Here is a 25,449-nt window from a genome sequence, read left to right as displayed (position 1 = left end):
GTCTTGACTGTTCTAAAGTGGTTCACCATATGCATGTTTAAAGTAAGATTTACAGAAATAATTTTCTTCCCAGTGGTTGTGTACAGCGAACAGGATTATTGTGAATTAGCTGGGTTGTTCCCACCTCCACTCCTGAAAGGAAATCGTGATGTCATAAGGTCATGTATGAGTACATATTTATCCATGGGAATTAAATGGGGGGGGGAGGCTTTTAAGAACCCACATATTTCTAAAATTAGAAACAGTGAGCTGGTTCGGATGATCATGTCTTGACTTGATAAGACAATTTGTTTTGTGAGCCAGCTTTCTGCCTGTATATGCTGACCCTTTGCATGGGTTGTAAATAAAACAAATTAAAGCAAATTAAAAAGGCTCAAATAAACCACAATTTCTTGTTTCTTCTGAACCAGGAAGTTTGGAACAAGCCAGAATTCTAAAACAACTTGGTATTTAGCAAGCCACCAGGTATCAGTAGGTAGCAAGTGTACAGAATTCCATGCTGGTGAGTTAGTGAGAGACGGGCTGGATTTCTCCATCTCTTCTCTGCCAGTCTGAGGTGGAAGGAAAGTCACAATTCCTCAGCTTTGTCCCTCTCTGTCAACACAGTTGGCAGAAAGCATTTTTATTAGCAAGCTAATAAAAATGCTTTCTGCCAACTGTGTTGACAGGCTGGTTTTCATATACAGCACATGGAGGAGGAGGCTTTCCCTCTATGGCTAGCATGAAATCAGTCCACTAGCCCCTTAGTAGGCTAGCAAAAAACAACAACATGTGAGCTAGTGTATTTACAAGGCAGTCTTCAATGGTTTGAAGCTTAGTCAAACTTACTCAAAAGGTGGCAACCAGTTGCTCCCCAGTTCAAACAAAATGGGAAGCTATGGTTACTTATGGACTTCTTACTTTAATTACAACTTATGTGAAGCGACTGTGTGCATAGGAAAAATGCTTACTCATATCTTGGCTTGTTAATCTGAGATACTATTGTCCGAATTGGCTCCTTATTGCAGTTCTTACTTTTATCATACTATGCAAACTGTGTTAAATAAATCATTGAATTAACTCACGTTAGGGCTTCTGAGTAATTATAATGAGGAGTAACTCCCAGAAACTTCTGCACTTCGTCCATCACGATAGCTGGATCATTTCTCAGCTGCTGTCCATCAATAATTAGTAACTGGGGGGGTGGGGTAGAAAAGTCAACTGTGAATACTGTATTTAAAATTCATTATATGTCAGACTTCAAACATTTTTTCACATACGCAAAGCTCAGTCTTTAAGAGGAACTGAGGTGCCCCGGGGATCAGTAATAAATCCATTCATATTTATCACCACTTTTAATGATCTAGGAGTGAGGTAAATGGCTCACTAATTAAATCTGAAATGATATTAAATTGGAAGCTGCTTGGAATACTAGTGATGGTAGAGAAATAAAGATCTTGACCCAGATAAATTAGAACTATGATTTGCCCTGAAAAATGCTATCAAATGTAGCTTTGAAAACAAAAGCAAGATATAAAACATATGTATATCTTCTTTTTCTTAATATCATTCAGTCTGGTGACAGTTAAATTCAGAAGCAGAACAGGAAACAGTTTTTTGGGTGTGTGCCATTCTTTAATTGCTTGTTATCCTCTTGGACCACTATGAATGAGCAAGGGGCTCTAGGAGGTAAAGCAGCTGAGTTATTTTTAAGTTGATTGACCATGTGAGCCACTTACCCTGCGAATCCGGCAGCATCTTAGCAGGAAACCGCAAAACAACAGCAACAAAGAGATTGACAGTGACTTATCACATGAAACCTCATTTAGCAGGCCCTGCCTGTCACTACTACGGTCATAGTGGGACTTAAGATAGGACAGAAAGTGAAAGAACCTTAAAATAAGAAAAAAATACTGTGGTACATCATTCCAATGAATGCATGGGTTGTACTATTCTTTTAACTTTTACGGAAGAAGCCCCTGGATATTTTGCGGCTCAGACAGTTGCCAAAATGATTTTGAAACAGCCTACCATGAAGATCAACATTTCACAAGGTAGTAGAGAGGGAGTAAATATTTACCTGATAAGGTGGAAAGTAAGTTAGCCATCTTTCTATATGGGTAGCATACCATCCAGGTACTAGACATTTCTTCTGAAGAGCCTTAAGCTCTGCTGAAGCATGATGTCCAGCGCTGATCACTTGATAGAAGGTAAACTTTAGAGCTGCAGGGTCTTTGTGTGATCGCTGGTGCTGGAGGGGAAAATATTGAAGTAATGCAAATGGAAAACAGAATGGCCAGCTTCTACTCTTAAAAGGATACTTCTTTAATTTTAACTGCTTGACAATGCTAAATTGTGAATTTTATAGAAACTGGACAGATGAAATATATGATAAACTAATTCCAATAAGGATACATTGTTGATTACTTTGGGTAAAACACTAATAGGGTATGCACAGAATAATCAATATAATTTTTGTTGTTAATTACCTGCCCCTCACTTTAATTTCCCATGTAAAAGTGGGAAGAAGCTAACACTAACATCTTTCCTTGATTGCTTTTAGATCTAACCCATTTGATGAGCTACTTTGTTGAGAAATGTCCATATTTGGGTTCTAGGAGGGTACAATTAGTCCTTTACCCAGGGACTTGAATATAGGTTTAGCAGTAGTAATGTTATTCTTATTAATGATAAAAATAAAATATTTTAAAAACACCATCTCAGCAATGAGAAACAGCGTGTGATATGACTATACCAGTGACTGCCTATGCCAATGACAGTCAGATCACTCTGTTCCTTGGACTATTATTGTTAATAAGCTTAGCAGCTAGAAAACTTGAGCAGTTGTCTATACAATTAGTAATAAGGCAATAGAAGCTTGAGGGACAGGCAGGCCAGAGACATCCATTGACTCTTGTAGGACACATCCAATCTTCAGCTGAAGCAGTCTGTTGCTGCTTGTCACACCACACCAAAGCTCAGTCCCTGGAATCTTCAAGTAGGATTAGTAAAGGCACTGTTCTGAGACCCTGAAGAGCTAGATGGACCAATAATCTGACTTAATACAAGGCAGCTTTCTAAATTTCTAGGACAGTATTGAATTCTATAAGAAACTAGCTATAAGGGAAAATAATATCATAATAGAAAAGTATACTATAATAAACTTATGAGAATTAAAGGAATGGATCACCAGTCTTTACCAGCAGTCCAATCCAAACCAAACCTATAGATTATGAAATGATGCTGAAATCTTAATCCCATTTACCCAGGAATAAACACACTGAAAGAAATGGGGCTTATTTATGAGTAGTCATACCTAGGATTGTGTGGTGATTTGCTAAGAAAGGCTTAATTCAAATAATGCTTTGTCCTTCAAAATAAAATAGAGGTGCATATGCTAAAACAAGCAACCCAAAATTCTTCATCATATATTAATCTAGAACCTGAATTAATTCTTAAATCTTCTACCTGATACCAGGAGTATGCTCGATCTGATGGATCAATGAGAATGGTGATGATTTTTGCCTTGGGAATTAAAGAAGCTGCTCGTTTTGGGGCTTCTTCAGAATGGAAATAGTTAGCACTCTTCTCAAAAAGGAAGTCTGTAGTAATGTTTGAAGGTGCAGGAAAGAATTCCATATACCTACAGAAAAAGAATATGTTCCTTAGAACAGTTTAGAAGTTGCAAGCATTATGCAGAAAGGAACTTATTTTGAGCACATTAAAAAAATTCAAAGACAAGCTTTATCTGTTATATTTTGTAATATGTTAAACCAATCCTAGGTGTCATTGTCAAATAGAAGCAACCAAATGTTTGCACTTGTCTGCTAAATGGTATTTCCTAATTAGATAAATGAGAAGTTTAGAAGCTTTCCAACCACACACCTGGAATCACATTTTATCGAGGTTTTGGAGCAGGAACATTTGTTGATGTGATCTGGCCAGAAGCTGCAGCCATTCTGTCAGTGGCCTTTGATTCAGGCTTTTGTGGTAGAAAAACAAGACTGCTATGAGATCTGACATCTCACAAACCTAGTTAGAGTGAAAAGCATATACAACTGCCTGTGAATCAATACAACTACCTTCCATGTCTGCTTTCAGCTCTGTGAGCATATTGATTCACAGACAATGCTATATGTTGTCCCTATAACTAGCCTTGCTAAATGTTAGAGTCCATGAAGACAGTCTGTCCAGGGAAACAACATTTGAGAAATTTCAACATTTTGTTTCCTTTCCCCCCAGTAATGTATCTTATTTTCTCCTTAACAACACTGTACAATCCTATCAACAGAAGTGCTTCATGGAGGCTGTTCTTAGTTGTTGCAGTTCATTTGATGATCAGATTTACAGAAATGGAAGAATCTGAACAAACTGTGTGTGACAAACTGTGTGAGTCAGTCAGCAGCAAGCATTTTAGTTGACTAACCAAATAGACATGTGATATTTATTAACCACAAACCACCTGTTGGACTTAATAATAAAAATCTGTTGCAAAAATAAAACCAATATGGCATTTGTCATTCTAAGAAAGTAGACTACTCTCATAGAATCAGCATCAATGTGTGAGAACAGAGTTCCATGAGAAAACCTGCTAGAGCGGATCTTTTCTGGGATTGGTCCATCAGGCAAAATATCCTGATGCAATACTGGGGCCCTCTCTTCAAGGATTATTTTCTCACTACTCTCTACATGGTATCAACAAACCTTCCCTCACTGTTAACATTATGGTTAATTAGAATATTATGGTTAAGTAGAATAATATGAATAGAATAGAATAGAATAGAATAGAATAGAATAGAATAGAATAGAATAGAATAGAATAGAATAATATTATGGTTAAGTAGAAGACAGTGGACACAATCCAAGAGGAAGTTCATTTATGCCAAGAAAAGGACTACTTTTGCAGGGAACCCATTCATTTTAATGAGATGTGAACATGAAAATGTCCTACAGGATTTCCCTCTTGCACATGTGAGGAGTAAAACACAAAGATGTCTAAAATTACTGCTAAACTGGCTATTCCCCAGCTGGCTGTTTAATGCTGTGCCTGAAGCTGGAGGTAAAGGGAAGTCCGATTGTTTCAAAGAGGGAGAAAAAAGGAAGTGGAATGGTTAAGCCAGACTCAACTATGTTCCCCTAAAAATATGTGGGATGGTTATAGACCCTCCTGAAAATATGTGGGCTGGCATTCCACTACATTTTGAGTGTTTAGGAAGACCAGCTTTTATGAAAGTGAACAGAAACCTCTAAAGAGACATGTAAGAAACACAGCAGGGGCTCTTTTTAAATTGCTACGTGCTACCTTAGTAAAGAATAGAATGTTGTTGTTTATATTGTCTTTTAGTTAGTAGCTGCTAGATAATACTCCATTTCCATTTAAGGCACAATTAAATAACGTGACAAATTGTAATTAAACTTCTCTTTGTATAATCAGAAGTATCTAATTGTTTGAAATATACCAGTATTTTCCAATAGCTGTGGTAAAATAAGGGAAGAAATCACAGATGGCATTTATTGTATTTGTAATTGATGCTACATTATTTGCACACACTTAATTTTTAGAATAGTAAAAGTTATTTTAGTCTGCATAAACAACCTCACATTGGTAATGCCATTTTTGTATTGTGCACAGTATAGAAATTTTGAGATTTATACTAGTAACCCATCTTACCAATCAATCCCCCTGTGGTAGTTATTTCTATTAAAGAACTGTACCTCCTCAAAGGTTTTGGGGCTGGGGGAGTTACTAATGATGGATGGATGCATAATCAGGAACAAATACAAAGCTGTTGTACCTGCAAAGAGAATAAAATCCACAAGTTGAGACAAGACAGGACATTCTATCAACTGGATCCTAATTTTATACATTTGTCTTTTGTGATAATCGTCCTCAATTATACCAGCAATGAACTTTTAAAAACATGTATAAAATGCATGCAAAACTTTCTTCAATGAACAAAAAGTACTTGTCTTTAAAACGTTTTCTTGGATCAATGCTCAATTGAAATTTATTTAAGTAGTAGCTGTATCTATACTGAGAACACCTGAGATTTCATTCACTTACATTGCAGAAGATGCACTGCTTTATTGTTTTATTTAAATTTATATATCACTTTTCCATTAAAAATGTGCTCAAAGTAGCTCACAATAGAACAAAAATGCAAATCAATAAATCATTACAATAGCAATCAAATATGAAATAAATTCAAAACATAACATGGCAATCCAGCAAATAACTCAGTTTGATTATATTAACATTGTAACACTTTAGGGTAATCATAAAACAAACTCAATTGTTGAAACATCAATTAATAACAAATACAGTAAATGTTCAAATACAACTGAATGCCAACAATAAAAATAAAGGAAAGCAAATGTTCCTGTTCAAACTAAACAAGTATAAAAAAATTGGTGTATGCTGGTATTTGGGTTATGTGTGGAAGAACACAACTCTAAATAAATATTTTTTGTTTTATACAATCACTTATAGTTTAATAGCCATTTTGGAGTAGATAGTTGTAATGTTGGGGCAGGGTCTATGAATCAAACAGAACAGCCTTGTGCTCTGTTGGTTCATAGAAGCTGCAGTGTAGATAAACCTGAGCTCATCATTGTTGCTCCTAGCTAATATTTTCTTCTACCAAGCCAATTCAATAAGCCCTTACCAGTTTTCTGGGGTCCAATAACCAGGAATTTTGGTAACCGATCACAGGTTTTTTCTTTTGACCAGATATCTCTGTGTCGCTTGTCATCACAAGGATTCTAAGTTAAGGAAAAAGCAATCTTTCATAATCATCACCATCATTATTATTGCTACTAGTCAACAGTAGCTAAATTGTCTAGTTTACATATTATATTGCAAGATAAAATTTTAATTTCTAAACATTAAAATTAATTTTTAACTTTAATTTTTGAAAGATGAATATAAAATAAGTATTACTGCTAAGAATCACTTTTCCTTATTATAATCCAATAGCACAATCCTATGCAATCAGCACTGAGTGCAAAGAGGCTTATTCCCAAGTAAGTGTGTATAGGATTGCAGCCTTAATTTATGTTTATCTAGTATCAGTGCTAAAATAGTTTATATTTATTCTATTCATAATATCTGGTACCACCATGTGGGCCATTTTTGGCAAGTGGATGGGGACACCCACGTGTCAATAACCTGACATCACAGGATGATTCAAACTTAAACATAAGGATTTATGCAAACATAAGGCACCATTCCCCATCATGGATCACTGCCTTGTCGTGGTGAAGGGGCTTGAATAACTCCAAGAAGCTCTGAGCTATGCTGTGCAGGGCCACCCAAGACGGACAGGTCATAGCCAAGAGTTTAGATTAAATGAGATCCACCTGGAGAAGGAACTGGCAAACCACTCCAGTATTTTGCCAAGAAAACTCCATGGCCATAAAAAGGAGAAGCTTTGAGAAGAAAGTGAGAGTTTCCAAGGCATGCTCTGGTTCATGGGGTCACGGAGAGTCGAACATGACTAAGACTAAACAACAAGAGTTTGGATTTGATATCCCGCTTTATCACTACCCTAAGGAGTCTCAAAGCAGCTAACATTCTCCTTTCCCTTCCTCCCCCACAACAAACACTCAGTGAGGTGAGTAAGACTGAGAGACTTCAGAGAAGTGTGACTAGCCCAAGGACTAACAGCTGCATGTGAAGGAGTGGAGACACAAACCCGGTTCACCAGATTACGAGTCTACCGCTCTTAACCACTACACCACACTGGCACCATTGGATTAAAAAGGGGAGAAAAATCTCCAAATTATACATGTTGCTAGGTTGTGTAAAATACTTTGCTTTTATCTGGTTTTTAAGAAGCAGAGATATAGAAGGGGGGGAGGAGTAATGATAAAAGTGATACTGATTTTATAACATTCAGTTAGCAATCAAAAGCTTTGCTTAGTTAGATTCAGATTAATAATCTGACATTAAGGGTAGAAAGCAGTTTTATGTATGTGGTATATGATTTTTATGCTGCATGTTCAATCCCTGGGATCTACAGGTAGGACTGAAAAAGACTATCTGACTGCACAGAAGATTAAGCAAGCTGTCCGCTCTATCCCTCATAGCATGTTCCTTTAGCAATCTTACCTGCCAAAGAGGGTCCTTTTGCTCAGGGAAGAGTTCAAAGTACTTGTGAGCCAACTGAATTGGAGGTAGTGTCTGCAGCTTCAGGTTAGTCCAACTCTGAACAAAATTAGCCAGATTGACAAAGGTGTACAAACCCAAGCGGTCATTCCCATAGTTAGACAAGTGAGTCATGAAGATGCTGATCTGTAAAACAAAGCACATTTTTCTTACGGTATCACTAGATGGCAGTGAAGTTCCAGGGAAGATAACATCCATGCTATTTGTCCTTAGTGCTCTGGCTACGCATGCTCTTATTGACAGGCATATCCTATGCTCTGCTGTGGTGGTAAGACAGCACAGTAAAGCACATTGGGCTCCCAAGGCTGGTATGATGTGGCTAGTTTCTATGCAGCATGCAGTTAGTAGTGCATCAGTGAACTGATGTTACATCAGCTGCAGTGATAAACTAAGTAAAAAAAGAATTTTGGAAGCATTGGGGAGACTTGTTCTCTACCACTATAGACTTTGAATAAGATAGGATAAGTACCAATTTTTGGCCAGCAAATGTGCTTGGCAAATGAACAGCTGTTCAATTATTATTATCTAAATATTTTATTAAATGGACTGTATAAATAATATCCCTCCCGCCCAAAATTTTCTTACAGGAAACGGAACAAAAATAATAATCATGTATATTGTTATTAGATGCATATAAAATAAAGTTCCTCCAGATGGCATAAAAGGTCTGTGGTTCCTTTTCCCCTGGTAGGAATCTAATGTTGTGTCCCCCCCCCTCCAAGAGTGCAGTATTTCAAACATTTCTATGCCAAGCAGATAAGTCTAGATCTTCCAAGGATTTCCATCTCTGAACTACAGAGTGTTGTGTAGTGATCAACAAATAAAGCAGCAATCCCTTGCATGGTAACAGAATTCCCTGCAAATTCAACAAGTTATTATAAGGTGCATGCAATATCTAATATTTCCCCATGAGTGCTACTTTCCCTGCTATACAACCCCTGGAAAAAAATACAATAGCATTGGTTACACTTCCCTAGAAAAGATCTGAATGTTGTTAAAAATAACTGTCTGAATCAGAAGGGATTAGTCAACCCACAACTTGTGGTTACCAAAACCATGTATTCCTCTCCAAAGGCATGGGCTCTTGTCTTGACCTCGCCTCTAAAAGACCGCATGAGACCAGAGACCATCCCACACTCCCTTTCCCAGCTCCCAACTTGGAGCTGGTGAAAAGGGTGGGGATTTCATGCAAAGCAAAAACGAAGCCCTTGTCCCACCTTTCACTCAGAGCTGGAAAGGGAGAGTCTGGAGCTATGTTGTGTTTCTATACTTGCTGGGTTGTTGAAGTATCTGGCAGGTGAGAGCAAAGATGCTACACGTCTGTACCCCTACCCTGAGGCAGAATCAAACCCCAAATTGCATGCTTTCCTTCAACTTTGGGGATGAATCCACTATTATTTGGAATGGAAAGACCAGATAGTTTGACTTGGTGAAAGGCAGCTTCCTGTGTTTCTATGGATCACATTAGCAGTCCTCCCTACCCCACACCTCCAGGATTGGGAGTCCAGGGCTCATCACCCTCTCCAGAAAGTGATTGAACACATGCCACTGCAAGTAAAAACTGTGGAGCCCTGCTAATCAGGACAACTAAAGTACATACAAGGGACGCAGGTGGTGCTGTGGGTTAAACCACAGAGCCTAGGACTTGCCGATCAGAAGGTCAGTGGTTCGAATCCCCGTGACGGGGTGAGCTCCTGTTACTCGGTCCCAGCTCCTGCCAACCTAGCAGTTCGAAAGCACGTCAAAATGCAAGTAGATAAATAGGAACCGCTCCGGTGGGAAGGTAAACGGCGTTTCCGTGCGCTGCTCTGGTTCGCCAGAAGCGGCTTAGTCATGCTGGCCACATGACCCGGAAACTGTCTGCGGACAAACGCCAGCTCCCTCGGTCCATAGAGCGAGATGAGCGCCACAACCCCAGAGTCGGTCACGACTAGAACTAATGGTCAGGGGTCCCTTTACCTTTACCTAAAGTACATACATTAAAGAGAAAGCATTGTATTTCAAACAATATTGTATTTTTGTATTCACAATACCAAATGCAGTATTTTTCTACAAAAGCTGCCCAACTAGCAAACACAGTGCTGAACTGCCTAGCCTTGCTTGCATGGGAAACAGCTTGAATATCTTGTTAAAAGGCCAATTCATTGTAGGAATGACTGGATGTGCTAGAAATTGAAATACAGTCTAATATTATAAAACATTTCCTCTGCCTCAATCTGAGATAAGGTATTTCTTTGCATGACAGGAAGAATGTATGATATTATTTAAACCTTTTCCTCACCCACAAAATCAAGGTTTAGAGAAGGAAAGTTGGATTTGCAGCTTTCAGGTTGCAATGCATTTTAAAACGTACCTTCTATGCACTCCATTTCCACCCAAAGCTCTGCAATTCTATTTCTGTGCTGCTTCTTTAGCAGAATTTGCAACAAGCATCATTTCACAGAGAATTTGTTTAATGAGTGTCACCTTGTGACACTGCCTGGCTTGTGACTAAAGCCCGGGGCTTCATTTTTTGTTATTCTCAAAGCATGAAGAGATACAAAGAGATATAATTCATAGAACACAATCCCCCTTATAAAGCTAGAATGGTAAAAAAATGTATTTTCAAAAGATGGCTGTGTTCCCTTCAGGCAAGGAGTAATGTATTTTTTGGCCACATGTATAACCTTTTCAAATTTCTTTTATTATTTTTAGTGCTGAAGCCATAAGTAGTCTAGAAACTGGACTGTTACTTTCAACAAAGATATAATTGGAAGGTTTCCCCACAAAAGGTAAGCTTGATTTTTCAGCAGCTTCTTTTTCCTCCTACACCTGTGCTGACCTCTGACATTTATAATGTCAGTTCACCTCCCGGCAATTCTTTACCTGCCAACAACTTTAACACTGCACTGAAAGAGGGGGAAAGAGAGAGAACTTGAAAAGGTTAGTAGTTCAGGGAAAATATGTATTATTCTTTCCCTGAAGCAAATCTCACTATAATCCTAAGAATGTTATGGTGTGGAGGGTTTTTTACTCTTTTTCCTTTCTTTTTTTTAATAAAAAAGTGGACTGAATAGATCATAATAAATCATTTTCAAAAATAGGATGCTTTGCCAGGGAAGAGAGAAAAATTCAACATGGACCTCAAATTCAGTTTTAGTTCCACTCTGCCTCTGCATTACAAAATGTTCAACATATTTGCAAGAAAAGAGACATGATAAAAGGTTAGTTTCAGCTCATAGTGTTAAATCTAGGTTTCCTTTGCTGTTTTAAAATATGTTTATTATATGTTTACTGTTAGAAGGGATTCCAAAATCTGCCTGTCATGTTTTTAAGTTCTACTCAGGAAAGCTTATTACAGCAAAGTCTCAGATGTTTACAGCTGCTTCTCTATGGAGACAAATTTATATATAGGAAGCCCACTAGTTCTTTGTAGTACTGTGAAGTCCAGCCCCTGAATGGCACCAAGACAAGACTCAGCAGTACGGAAGGAGGAATCATTTCACTGCAGCACTGTGATGGGAGAAGCCATGCCAGGAAAATTGGCCCTTCATCATCTCTTAACCATTTTTAGCAGCCTATAATAAGGCCTGCCAATTGTAAGTCAGTCCAGGAGAGAACTTGAATGTATGTGAAATGTTCAGTTTATCAAAATAACATTCCACATGTGTAGCTATGTTAGTTTCCATAAGCAAATCCTACAAAGAGCATTGCCTTACATTAAATAATTATATACTTAATATTGGTACAAAGGTCTCTGGAACTGGAGCTCATTTCTTCAGATGTGTGAAAATGCAAAACCAAACTAGGAACCAAAACAACCAGCATTTCATTATGCTTAAGCCCTACAATACATTTCCTACATGTGAATTGGTCCTGAGCAATTTCTTAGTGAATATATGCTTTCCAATTCTTCTCAAGCAAATGTGAGTCAGCAATGCACTGATAGCCTTTAACACCCCTCTCCCTTTTAGAAAAGGCAAGACAAGACTGAATGAATTCTACTAACCTTTCCACCCTTTAAAATGTGTGTTTTGGCACATTATTAGATTGCATCCCACCATCTTAAAAGCTTTCTTATTAGAGCAGTTCAGCATTTTGTTGCTTCAGTGAAAAAACACCCACCCTTTTTCACCTTTTCTCCCAAATGAACTTGAATTCTAGCAGTGTTTCATTGCACTCCAAGGAAATTAAGATCCTTAAAGGAGAAAATTGAATGGAAAAAAATGTTTTAAATGATGGTTTAGAGCTACATTTGGCCCCTGGCTAGTAACTATTTTTTAATTTTCATCTTTTTCAGAACAGTAGCAAAGTTTCTCAATTTTGTTTTCCCATTGCACATAACCCTCTGGGCAAGCTGGATAATCATCTCCTTTTGACTTCTTGCTAGCATGCCTGCTTTCGCACACTGGAAAATCAAGAGTGGCAAAAGGTCTCCCTCCCCTTTGGATCTGTGTTCATTCCAAACCCTTGAAGTAGCAAACATTTCACCCAGCTTTTATTTTATGATGAAAACATGGAGCAAAAAAAGAAAAGAAAAAGAAAACAAGTATTCAGATATTATATCTTAAAATAGTTCAATGTTTTTTTGACAATGTGCTATTCTGCAACAGAACATCCCAGTTGAACCCAACAGATTAGAGGGCAGTGCCGACTGCAATACACAGCCTCCATTCATCTGAAAAGGGCTTGTGGGCACAAGACCCATTGAACCAGTTGAGAATTGCATACTGACACCGCTTTGTGGATAACATTGAAATTACAATATCATAGAATGGAACCATATCAGCTATTGTCCTTTTGTTGGTATGGGTTTTACTTTCTAACACAGTACTCCATTCCTACTTAGTACTGGGCCCATTTCCATTTAAGTTCATACCCTTATTTTGGTTGAAGCACTCACAAAACCTATCATCAATGGGAGGAACCCATTCACTGTGGTTTGATCACACAACTACAACCTACCAGAGCTTTCTAAACTTTTCATGTTGGTGACACACTTTTTAGACATGCATCATTTCACAACACAGTAATTCAGTTTTACTAGTGTTATCCAAGCTACCAGCATGAGTTTGACCAAACTGCAGGAGGCAGTGGAAGACAGGAATGCCTGGCATGCTCTGGTCCATGGGGTCACGAAGAGTCGGACATGACTAAACGACTAAACAACAACAACAACAACAACAACAACAAGCAAACTGGAGGTTAAATTAACCCCTTCCAGCCCTGGGAGGAGTGTGGGGGGTGTTTGCATGACACACTTACACACTGCAGCCAACACACATGTTATGACACAGTTTGGAAAGCTCTGACCTAAATGGTTGTGAATTCACCTTTAGAAAGCAACTGAAGTTCCTGCGTAGAGTCAGGGTAGCATTATGAGGACTCCAACCGAGGGAGGGAGGCTGGAAAAAACACTCTCCCTTGGTCCTTTGCCCTTTCATCCAGTCTCAGGTCTCCAACATTCTCTGATATTTCTGTCTGAATGTCTATCACCCCAAACTCAATTATGCCTGAGCCTGAATTTTTCATATTTGATCCTAACCCTGCCTCTCCTCAGTTACTTCTCATCTCTGATGATAGCATCATCATCCACTCTATTGTCCCAGAACAAAGCCTTGGCCATATTTTTAATCATCCTTTTCCTTTGCACCTATATTCAATCTATTGTCAAGACATGTTGCTGCGTTCTACACAACATAGAAAGCCTGTCTGTCCTCTCAGTTCTGTTGACATCCATCCATTCGTCTCAGGAAACAATGGAGGAGTCTGCCTTTGGGGGTGAGATCAAGCTGTTGGAAGGTTGCAGCAACTGCTGCGGCTGTAGAGACTGATGCGGGACAGACATATTTTGTTGCAGCTGAAGGAGATGAAGGTGCCTGGTTGTGCTGCTGCATGTGGAAGGTGGTCGTAAGTTGCCCAGGAATCACTTCCATAAAGCAGCATTCTCAACATGCAAGCCTGGTAGACCTTCATCTTAGTAATGGATGTTAGCATCACATTCTCCTTTCAGTTAAATCTCTGATATATGCTCTACTTAAGTCCTAACCTGACCACTAAAAAAAAAGGATGAAGGAAGGAAAGTGGTAACTTTGTGGGTAAACAATTCAGCTTAAGATAGGAAATATGGTTTCTAAAACTAGATTAATGAAAATCAGAAAAATGCATTCCTTAATTTTGCAACTGAACTTAGATGACCAGATGAGCACACAATAAGAAGTTTGGCAAGTCTTCTGAATACTATTCAGGGTTCTGAAATATTGGTGATAACTTCCTTTTGAAAATGTTTGCTGGCACCAATATATTGCTCTAGCAGACCACCATAGGGACTAACATAAATTGGCTTCGAGCAATTCAATTCCAAGTACATATTTTCAAGTTGCTAATTCAATTTCTTACATCTTTTTGTCATTGGCTTAATTTTGGCATTAGGTTTACTTGATACATTGTTTAACAATAGGAGCAGAAGTAATGTCATGTAATCCAGTGCTTAAAAACAAAATGATTGGTGGTTAATGAATCTGTTTCACTTAAATGCTAGAAGCAAATATTCTTTTAGTTTAATATAGTGCTGTTATTTTAGCTGCAGAACAAATGTTTACAGGCCACAAGAGCGTGTTTAACTTTCAGACCATCTATTTTCCAATTAATTTTGCATTGTGTACACTGTGTATGTTGGTCCCTGATATTGTCTCCATATTACTCTGAAGAGTTCAATCTCAGGTATTCAGAGACTCTTAACAGCTGCTCTTGCTCCATTAGACTCACAAAGTGACAGAATAATGAATTAGGTTTCTGTCTGCACTTGAATTTATTTTCTTAAATTTGTGAAGGAAAAATAACATTTTTTTTTTAAAAAAAAAAGAAGATAGATGGCATGAAAGAACACTATTCAAAGTTTGAAATAAAAAGTGTGCTGCCTGCAATGTCACACTTTTCTTCAACATAAGCTGTATAGGAAAATCTCACAACTACCATATATCTCCATTAGTAAATATCGATAAGAGAGGGTTGGGTGAAAACTCAGTAAGTAATGCTTTAGTATCACTGAAATCAATGGAACCAGATAGTCATGGCTAACCTAAGTCACATTGTTTTCTGTGGGAGTAGATTTAATCTCGATCCAATCCAGAATTATTTTATTTATTTATTTATTTATTTATTTATTACAGAACCTGTTGGACTGCATAAATAATACAGAAAGCCATATTTTATTACAGATAGGACATAACTGCTCAAACAAAACTGATTGTGTCTAGTCCACCTTTATGGTGGCAGGGCTGTAAGTGGATGGCAACATGGCTACACATATCCATCCTTGAACTTCTCTGGAACCAAGCTTTCATCTACTAGCCCAAAGAACAGGACTTGATGTCTGGAAGGTTTCAGCTCTGCCAAACTGAGAAATTACTTGTGCCCTCAATTTCAGTTCTGTAATTTATAACATAAAATGCACTAGAACAAGAGTTCTAAAGTATTTTGTCCCACAGACGATATCAAATCTGCGTAAAGAACGTACTCAAGCAGAGCATCATGCATTACAACACTGAAGGAGGTTGATGTGGAACATGAAAAGAGAGAGGGAGCAGTCTTGGGAGGAAAAAGGATCTGCTGAAAAATCAAGCTAACGTTTTGCGAGGAAACCATTCAATTATATATTTGCAATTAAAAGATGCAAAGCTGTCAGTTATTTAATTATCACTATTATTAAGAGGAAATATTGATATTCTGCACAAAATGTGTTAGGTTAGTTATGTAGGTTGGTTTCATGGACTAAACAGTTAATGAAATAAAGGTTTCGAGGATGGGTATAATACTGTTTGAAATCTCTTATCTGACCTGTTGTTTTCATCATCTGTATTTCAGTCATACCAACAAATTCTAAAGGCATACTATAAGCAGTACAGAAAGCCATCCCAAAGTCTGCAGCAACATCCATTTTTCTTACCTTTACAAGGCCATAAATAACATACAGGTATGATAAATGCCAATGTATGGTTCTCCATCTCTTTATAGGAAGTCCACGGCAAAGCTTACAAGGGCAATACATCTGTGGCAGCCTGGTATGATATCCTGATGAAGCACTATTACACTTAAGGCCTGTAAAGTGCTATGCGGTTCCAATTCATTGTTCAGAAAGAGCCACAGCTGGAGGAAACTAACTATTTAAATTAGACTTCCATTTTGAAACGAGGCTAATGGTGCCAGCCATATCCAGAAAGCACAGAAACCCCACACAGCCATTAGGATGCATTGGGGGGGGGATGTTACAAATCGCAACCATTGCAGTGGCTTTCTTATTAAAATTTCTGTAACACTTTTTTTGGAGCTAAAATTAAGGTAATAGACAGAAATGAGTATATCAAAAATATATACTAAATATTGCATCAGAAAACCCTATCATTAGTTAAATTAGTAAAATAATAATAATCAGGAGTTGTATCCAAGAAAATCATTGTGTGTGAGGCACAGCTTAGAATCATCGAATCTTAGAGTTGGAAGGGACCCAAGGGTCATCTCGTCCAACCACCTGCAACTTCTTTGAGCACAATGGAACTCCTCCCAAACATCCCCCAGATCTGCCATGGAGGTTTGCCTAACCCTCCAGAGTGGGTTTGGGGGAAGTGAGAGGGCGTTTCCATTGCACTCATGGAAGGCATTCCATGCTGTCAATGATTAAGTTGAATACAATACCAGGATTCTAGGCAAATCAAATTATCTCTTCTCTTGCCTCTAGAAGGTTAATACTGAGTGACACCATCAGGTTTCTCTGGGCAGCATGTGGCACGGGGCTTGTACTTTGACAGAGATAGCTCTCATTTTGTGTTATCTGGTTTTTGGCAGAGGTGGAGTAACAGGACCTGAAGCACATGCCTTTCAGGTGGTCTAGAACAGTGGTTCTCAACCCGTGGGTCCCCAGATGTTATTGGACTACAACTCCCATCATCCCTGAGCTCTGGCCTTGCTAGCTGGGGGTGATGGGAGTTGTAGTTCAACAACATCTGGGGACCCACAGGTTGAGAAAGGCTGGTCTAGAAGGTTGCCAGTTTGTCATAAGGAGGATAACTGCTCAGGATACACTGAACTCGGGCCATTTATGCCCTTCATTCACAGAGTGTACCATTCCCCATGTAAATATAGCATAAACAGATACAGGAACATGATTGCAGAATGGATGTGTTATCTATTGTAGCTAAGGAATAATGTCTACATGCATGGCAGGAAGCAGACATAAAGTCAAGAAGTATTCCTTTAGATTTATAGACAGGTGTGTTTGTATGTTGAACTCAACTTGGCCCTTGGGTATAATTGCTCTTCTACGGGCTCAGAGATACTGATAATGCCTTCCTGTCATGTTTTATTAGCAAATCCTGCAAAACAAATATACTACTGAATGGCACTGTTCTATATCTGCTTGTATCTGGTTCAAAACCTACATGTTTAGTTTCTTCATCATTCACAAGATGCCCTTAGGAGACTGGTAGTATCTCATCCTTTGAAACACTGAATGGAAGTATGATTCTACTAGCCCATAATATTTATTTTAAATTGTCAACAAAGCAAGAAAGAGAGTTGCAGCAGGTCAGATCTAATGGAACCCTACTGCACTTGAAAGGAATTATTCCATTTAGGATGGGGAAAGCAATTTTTGCCAATTTCCCCCTTCCTGCTGCAGCCCCTGGTATCAACCTCTTCACTGTTCCATAGGAATCCAGATTTTCATAGGGTACCATGACTCTGCATGGGGAAAGCAGGAATCTGTGAAAATCACCACTTCTGTTTGTGGAACTTTCTATAAGTGCAACTTTTCATTAGCTAGGAACTGTCCCAAATGTTTCCAATATGGCCACCAAACTTGAGGACTTGTCCTTATCATGTCACTATGAATCTGCACAATGGCCCCTGTCATGTTGATCAAGAAGCCTCTAGCAGCTGTGGAACAACATAACCACTACTGTTTCTAATTCACATAAGGAGACTATTGCAGCAACAATTATCTGCTTCATTGAGAACTTACAGCCTTATCTCCCTTACATTCTAGTAGTGGGTTAGCCCAAGGAAGTAAGCAATATAAACAGAAGAAAAATATGCTCAAAGGCAATCAAGTTCTTACTATGGATCAGCAAGCAAGCCTTGTTGCAGAAAAACCACCACAGTACTGTCAAAATGTAACACCATCAATGGTAATAACAGTATCACTGACTTGAAAATGAAGAAATATTAGCATGGCAGACAGCCATGTCTGGAAGCAATGCAATGTGAAGTAAATTGTCACCTGAGGTGCCAGGCTTGAAGTCATGACAAAAATAAAACAAAAGAATTCTATGCTGAGCAAAATAGGTAGTGTTAATTACTCAGGCAGGCAAAGTTTAAAAATGTATATTCATCAAATAATCTGTGCCTTTGGATAGATAAGAGAGACATTTAATGACAGGAAGAAACACAAAGTACTGCAAGGAAAAGCTGTCACAATCCCTCTCCTTCCTTCCTAAACACTGGGTACACATACCAATGTTGTTGTTTAGTCGTTTAGTCGTGTCCGACTCTTCGTGACCCCATGGACCAGAGCACGCCAATACATACGCCAATACACATACCAATACAAAGTATAAAGGGCAATTGCAAGCCACAAAGTGGGTCTGTGTGTATACAAACATTACTGCAGTGCTCTCACTGAAGAAATCTAAAATGGAAGAGTCTTCTGCCAGCAAAGCCAGCTTAGCCCAATGCAGTAGACAAAGGTCCAAGACTTTATGAGGAATGAGGAGGCCCATAACCTAACAAAAATGGTTTTGAGAATTTCTATTTAGGGCAGGAAGGCACAACCCATCTGTATGAGCGTATGAGGCCCCTTGCAAAGAAACAACAGTTACTGGGAAGCAATTTTAAATACTGTACATAAAACTGTTTTTGTGGGAGGGGTGGGTTGTTGTTTTTGGCTTGTGGGCTTTTTGTTCTTTTTATTATGTATTTTGACTTTTTATCCTGTATTTTTATGTTTTGAACTGCCCTGAGATCTACAGATGAAGAGTGGCATACAGATTTAATAAATAATAAAATAATAACTGTAATCCTGACCAAATGAATTAAAGTGAAAAATGAAATCACAGGAACAGCTGCCTTACATTAAACCAGACCATTAGTCCATCTAGCTCACTATTGTTTACACTGATTGGCGGTGGCTCTCCAGGGTTTCAGACAGGGGTCTTCCCCACTCCTACCTGGAGATGCTGGGGATTAAATCTGGGGTCTTCTGCACATAGAGCAGATGCTCTGTCACTCTACTAGGGCCCTTCCCTAGTCTTCATGCACTCCACGCTTGCTATCTCCTGATAGATGGTCTCACTAGTTGGCTACAAATCATACTAAGGCTGCAATCCCCCACACATGTACATGGGAGCAAATTCCATCAAATTCAACCAGACTTACTCCTAGGTAGATATGCACAGCTTTGCATTATACAAGCATTTATCCCAGTGAGTCTGTCCCTCCGTAGCCTATGGGTGTGCAATGATTATTTAAAAGTGAATAGTGTGCTATCAACACTGTTCTTTATGCACTGCTGGAATTTATGCTCTCTACATGCTTTATGAACACAATGGGCTTTGCTGCTAGGATAATTTTATACCTGCTATCAGATCACAGTTCAGCCAGCGACAGAGGGGATGTAAACCAATTCCACAAAAGTGCACGCATTAGAAGACTACTAGATGAGCTATTTTAGAACACAAGCTTTTATGTTTCCCACAAACACAGCAAACAGATAATGTTTTTGTGCATAGTACTAAACCTGAAGGATCTGGAAACTTAGAAGGGAATAGAGCTAATATAAAAGTCATGTAAGACATTCACATATGCTACTATTTTACACTGCTGTGGCTGTTTTTCAGCACAAAGGAGGATGTAAAATAAACTTCATAGCACAGCCAAGGTGGTACTCTCCAGATGTTTGTAGAGTACAACTTTCATCAACCCCAGTCGGCATAGCCAAATGTTCAGGGAATATGGCAGATGTAGCCTAATGTCAACTGAAGGACGCTAAATTATCTTACCCCTGTTTTATACATTTATTTCCATTATACAGTTAGATCTTGAAGTGCAGTTTGGTCTTGTCTGTGAGCTGTAGGGGTGACCAACGTGGTACCCATGAAGGCCTTCAGTGGCACCTCTGGGCGGAAGCCCCGGTTTCTAAGTTTTTGTTTAAAAAAGTACATCTCTAGCCCTCCTAAGAAGTAAGTTATAAAACTAAATGTGCAGGTACTATTATAAGTGATTTCTGTGAAATGAGCCAGCTAGCTGCTCCCATCTGTCTGTGATTTTAGCCGATGAATTTTAGCTATGACTGATAAGTGAATTGCTCAGACATCAGGCGAGAGGAATCCCTGGGGTCCTAAAGAGCTGCTGTTTTCCCCTTCCCCTCAGTGCACTTTTCCTGTTTCTGTCTTTTTTCCTAGTCCTTGGAATCTCTATAGTTTGTTCTTTTTCTCCTAACAACCAGGATACAACTTTCCCATGGTGAGTTCATCTGAGATCAGGCAGTCCCTGAAAATTATTTTCTGCAAATACTACTACACAACAAGTGTGGGTGGATTCAAAAGAATCAACCCTTTCTTCAAAAGGTAAATATGAAGACTTTGCAAAGAGGCTTAGGCATGTTCAGCAGCTAAACACCATTAAGAATTCATTGTACAGTCAACTTAAAGGTACAATGGAAGCCATGCCTATCCAGAAATGTGTCACATTGTGTTTACTGGGGTTAAGACAGTCTAGGCTTGGGTTTAAAGTTGGCATTGGAGGAAAATAGGGGTTTTGTCCCTGGAACAGTTGTATGGCAAGCAGAAATTGAACAGGTTAAGTCTTTTGTATAGCTTTAACTGACTAAAGTAAAACACAGAGGGTTAATATGACTAACATTGGACAGCATAGTATGTCCATTTATTTTGGTGGGCCTACTCTGCATATGACTTAGCTGGATATCACGAATAACTTTTACCACCATGTTACTAAGCAAACAACAGGATATATTGAACCTAGACCAGAATATTTAATTTTAGAAATACATGTGACAAAAGTATTTGACCTTAAACATATCAGTGATAGCAGCTAAATAAAAATACTGCCAATGGTTTAACTTGCAATTTCTTAACGTTGTGGACCTCTTTAAAACAAGCTCAATGATTATTTTCTTTAAGTGTCCTAAAATAATGTGATTTACTTACTGGATTGAGAACAACAGTGAAAAACAGTTCCCCACCCTGTATACTTTTGTTCAGTTCTTTAGGACCACCAGGATACTCTTTGTAGAAAATGGTGTGAGTGAAGAGACCACAAGTTTGTCGAGGAAGAACCTACAGAAAAACAGCGAGGGGAAGGGCAGAATGAGGCATGATCTACCCAAAACAGAGCACTTACTGAGTCCCAGAAATTTTAATGGAAGAGATATTAACACGCACTTAATTCTTGCACTGTAATTGGTACAATTTGAATATGCTTAACTTTGTTGGGTTATTTTTTTAACCTTAATTTTGATGTACAGAATAAAGAAAAACTACAAACTCCTGGGGCAGCAGCATGTTGATAGGTACAGTGGCAACACCCCATTATTGTGCCAGTGTACCAATGTCCAAAGAAGCACCACATGAGCAGATTGCTTGTTAATTTATTTATATATGTATTAATATATTTAATAATGTGTTGATATTTATAACTTTGAAAAAAACTTTTTTTTTGCTAAATTGTTTTTATTGATTTTCCAAATCTTATCGAATCAGCCACAAATTAAAACTAATTTAATACATTTTCCCCAAAAAATTGGCCCAAAACCCCCTTTCAATGTGACCTACAATAATCTCAGGCTTGTCCGTTCCCCATTCCTTCCTCCTTCTCTTGACACAGCACTGAGGAGGAGATCAGATGCTTTCTCTTCCATTTTAAACAAATGTTCATCATCGGAAACCAAACAGCTCACCATGATGTTTTTGTGGATGAAGCCCCTTCTGTACCGTGCAGGTTTCAGGTGTGGATACTCTTCTGTGCTGGTGATTCTGATATTCCAGACTTTCTTCCAGGCATCGTAAAGTTGGACGTGGACAGGATAGACGCCAGAATGGTGTGGAGCTACAGCATATCCCAGATCAGTTGGAATGCCATGTTCCTGAAACAAAGCAAAACAAAACCCTGGAGAGCTAATCACCTAAAAGCTCTCTGTGGGCCTCTCACCCAAGCAAATATATGAACAAGTGTGACAACAACAACAACAACAACAACAACAACAACAACAACAACAACAACAAATTTATTTATATCCCACCCTCCCTAGCTGAAGCCGGGCTCAGGGCGGCTAACAACAATCAAACAATCAAACAATCAAATAATCCAGCATTCTAAAAACATTTCATTATAAAAATTAATTAAAATCAAATTAATGGCAACCATTAAGCAAAATTCTGTGCAGGTTGCCAGAGGAGGGAGTCAGGCTGCGCCCTGACCAAAGGCCTGATGGAACAACTCTGTCTTGCAGGCCCTGCGGAAAGATGTCACGTCCCGCAGGGCCCTAGTCTCTTGTGACAGAGTGTTCCACCAGATTGGAGCCGCAGCCGAGAAAGCTCTGGCTCTAGTTGAGGCCAGCCTAACCTCTCTGTGGCCTGGGACCTTCAGGATGTTTTTATTTGCAGACCGTAGGTTCCTCTGTGGGGCATACCAGGAGAGGCGGTCCCGTAGGTACGAGGGTCCTAGGCCGTATAGGGCTTTAAAGGTTAAAACCAGCACCTTAAACCTGATCCTGTACTCCACCGGGAGCCAGTGCAGCTGGTATAGTACCGGATGAATGTGATCTCGCAGCGAAGACCCCATAAGGAGTCTCACCACGGCATTCTACACCCGCTGGAGTTTCTGGGTCAGTCTCAAGGGCAGCCCCACGTAGAGCGAGTTACAATAATCCAGTCTGGAGGTGACCGTCGCGTGGATCACAGTGGCTAGGTCAGGGCGAGAGAGATAAGGAGCCAACTGTTTAGCTTGGCGGAGATGAAAAAATGCCGCCTTTGTTATAGCTGTAATCTGCGCCTCCATAGAGAGGGAGGTATCGAAGATTACACCCAAACTCTTAACGGACACTTTCTTTCACATCTTGCTTTCAGGTACAGTACCACAGAAAAGATGACAAAAATGGCAGGCAGACATTTTGGTCCACTAGAGGAAGAAGTCCAAAAGCAACAATAGCATACCCTTATTAGCGTTAACTAAAAGTGACAAAGTGATGTGCAAAGTCCCTTTCCAGCTTTTCAGCTGTCATGGAACTTAACATACATTTTTTATCTGCATAAAGTATGATAGGTATAATATATTTTGCAATGCATGGAAACAACAACAACAAGGAGGAAATCAATATGTAAGTTTCTGAAATTCAATCACTTTTATGACTTGCTTTGCTTTTCATATATGTCTATACATGCAGACAACCTGTTAAATCCATACATTGATCCTTATGATATTGTTATTCCAGTTGACATTCTGTTTCTTTCCTTCTGAACAGAATATATTCAAAACCTACAGCAGGTTGGGCAAATGTCAGCTTGAGACTTTTCTTTCAGGTTCCTTTTTCATGCTAATGAAAGCTTATAAAGGAAACTTATAAAGTAGCTTCCTCCTACATTTTTTCTGATTAGTTCAGTGCACTTTTTGTCTAAGATCTCCTCTGTTGCAAGTGCAATAGCATGTGGCCTTTGTGTCTTCCATTCTGTAATGATCATGACTTCCATTCAACAGTAATGCCACCAAGGTTTCTCTTTTGTTGTATCTCTAGCAGTGTTCTATCAAGATATCTAACATGCAAATTATCCTCCCTGAATAACTTGTTAATTTAAATAGACTTATGTGGCTTATTTTAAAATCCTGGATGAACCCCATATGCCTAGATAATGGCAAATCTTTTTCCTCCAGATTTTTAATCTTTTTTATAAGCCTTACACTTTAAAGCTTAAAATGAAGGAAGCTGTGTAATTTTAAGTCTCTACTTTTTTATTTCACTAAATTCAATTTAGGTCTCCTTTGGAGATTCCTATCTGCCAGCATAATGCAATTTCAAAATTCTGTTTTAAAGTTAAATTCCTAAACTGGTCCCTGTGTGCCTGCTGATTCGCACTGAACATTTCTCCTCAACACTTCTGTTGCTGAACAAAGGTTCAAGATGCCTAGCCATATTGCACGTAGCACAATAATCAATATAACTGGCTCTCCATTTACCAACTCTTATATTTTTGAAAATTAGGCTGAAACAAGAGGTTGCAATGCAAGAACTGTATGTAAGAGTAATGCTAAAGATTTCTCCATAATAAACATTTTCCAGATCACAGTACGTAACTTTATAGGATGACTGCACACATAAAGAACTTATTGACATATTTGTTATCAATATATTAATTCACCCATGTAAAATGTACACAAAAATACCTGAATTAAGAGCAGAAGGCAGATTTCAGGCAAAATGGAGATCTTTTGGCTTTCTTCTGTTGTTTACTTCAAGTATAATTTTTAAAAACGACAATAGCAGTATTCTTGATAGAATTTTCCTTAGCCAAAACAGGGCTAGCCAATAAAGGTAGTTCTGCATAATTCCCCTGGGATAGTTTTAATATTTATGTGAATTTAAAACAAATAAGAATATATAGGTATAATCCCAATTTATCTGAATGTTTATACTTACAATGGAAAAAAACAGTGTATTTTCAATACTTTTTATATGAATATTCAGTGTCTGTTGTACACTTAATAGCACAACTGTGGCTAATTGCGGAGAAAAAAGATTTTGAAAATACAAATTTCATACTAAATCCACTTTCTTTGGAGTAAGTCTGATTGAATTCAATGGGACTTGTGTAATACACACACACAGTATATATATGTACCGTATTTTTCGCTCTATAACACGCACCCGACCATAACACGCACATAGTTTGTAGAGGAGGAAAATCCGTAGGCATGCCACCAGTAGGCATTCCCTCCATAACACACACAGACATTTCCCCTTACTTTCTAGGAGGAAAAAAGTGAGTGTTATGGTGCAAAAAATACGGTATATATATATATAGAGAGAGAGAGGATTGCGCTAAAAGAAATAGTTTTCGGGAAACTTATTTAGGGGCTTAAAGCTTAATTGTAAAGGTAAGCAAATAGTTTTTTACTGTAATCTTGTCATTTGTTCATAGGTGGTCTTGTGTGAGACATCGTAAATCCTGACAAATCCCCAGTATCTAGGTACAGCTGGGAATGTACCCTGTCTGAGAACTGCTGCCAGTCAGGGCTCGACCACACTTTGCTTGCCCAGT

The 25,449-nt window shown here is 38.6% G+C and overlaps 1 protein-coding gene across 1 annotated transcript in view; it reads right to left on the bottom strand.

The window, feature by feature from the left end:
* The window catches only part of LOC310686519 (bifunctional heparan sulfate N-deacetylase/N-sulfotransferase 3-like), a 60,203-nt gene that overhangs the window by 7,362 nt on the left and 27,392 nt on the right, over nt 1-25,449 (bottom strand). The window contains exons 4-11 of the mRNA XM_083460260.1: nt 22,095-22,280; nt 21,346-21,474; nt 8,090-8,272; nt 6,645-6,741; nt 5,651-5,774; nt 3,448-3,622; nt 2,060-2,230; nt 1,065-1,174 (exon numbers count right to left, since the gene is read on the bottom strand). Of these exons, the coding sequence (XP_083316386.1) occupies nt 1,065-1,174; nt 2,060-2,230; nt 3,448-3,622; nt 5,651-5,774; nt 6,645-6,741; nt 8,090-8,272; nt 21,346-21,474; nt 22,095-22,280 (1,175 nt within the window). The remainder of the gene's footprint in view (nt 1-1,064; nt 1,175-2,059; nt 2,231-3,447; nt 3,623-5,650; nt 5,775-6,644; nt 6,742-8,089; nt 8,273-21,345; nt 21,475-22,094; nt 22,281-25,449) is intronic.

The sequence above is a fragment of the Podarcis liolepis genome (assembly GCF_965112155.1).
Source record: "Podarcis liolepis genome assembly, chromosome: 9".
NCBI lineage: Eukaryota > Metazoa > Chordata > Lepidosauria > Squamata > Lacertidae > Podarcis > Podarcis liolepis.
This window is presented reverse-complemented; position numbering and strand designations above follow the sequence as displayed.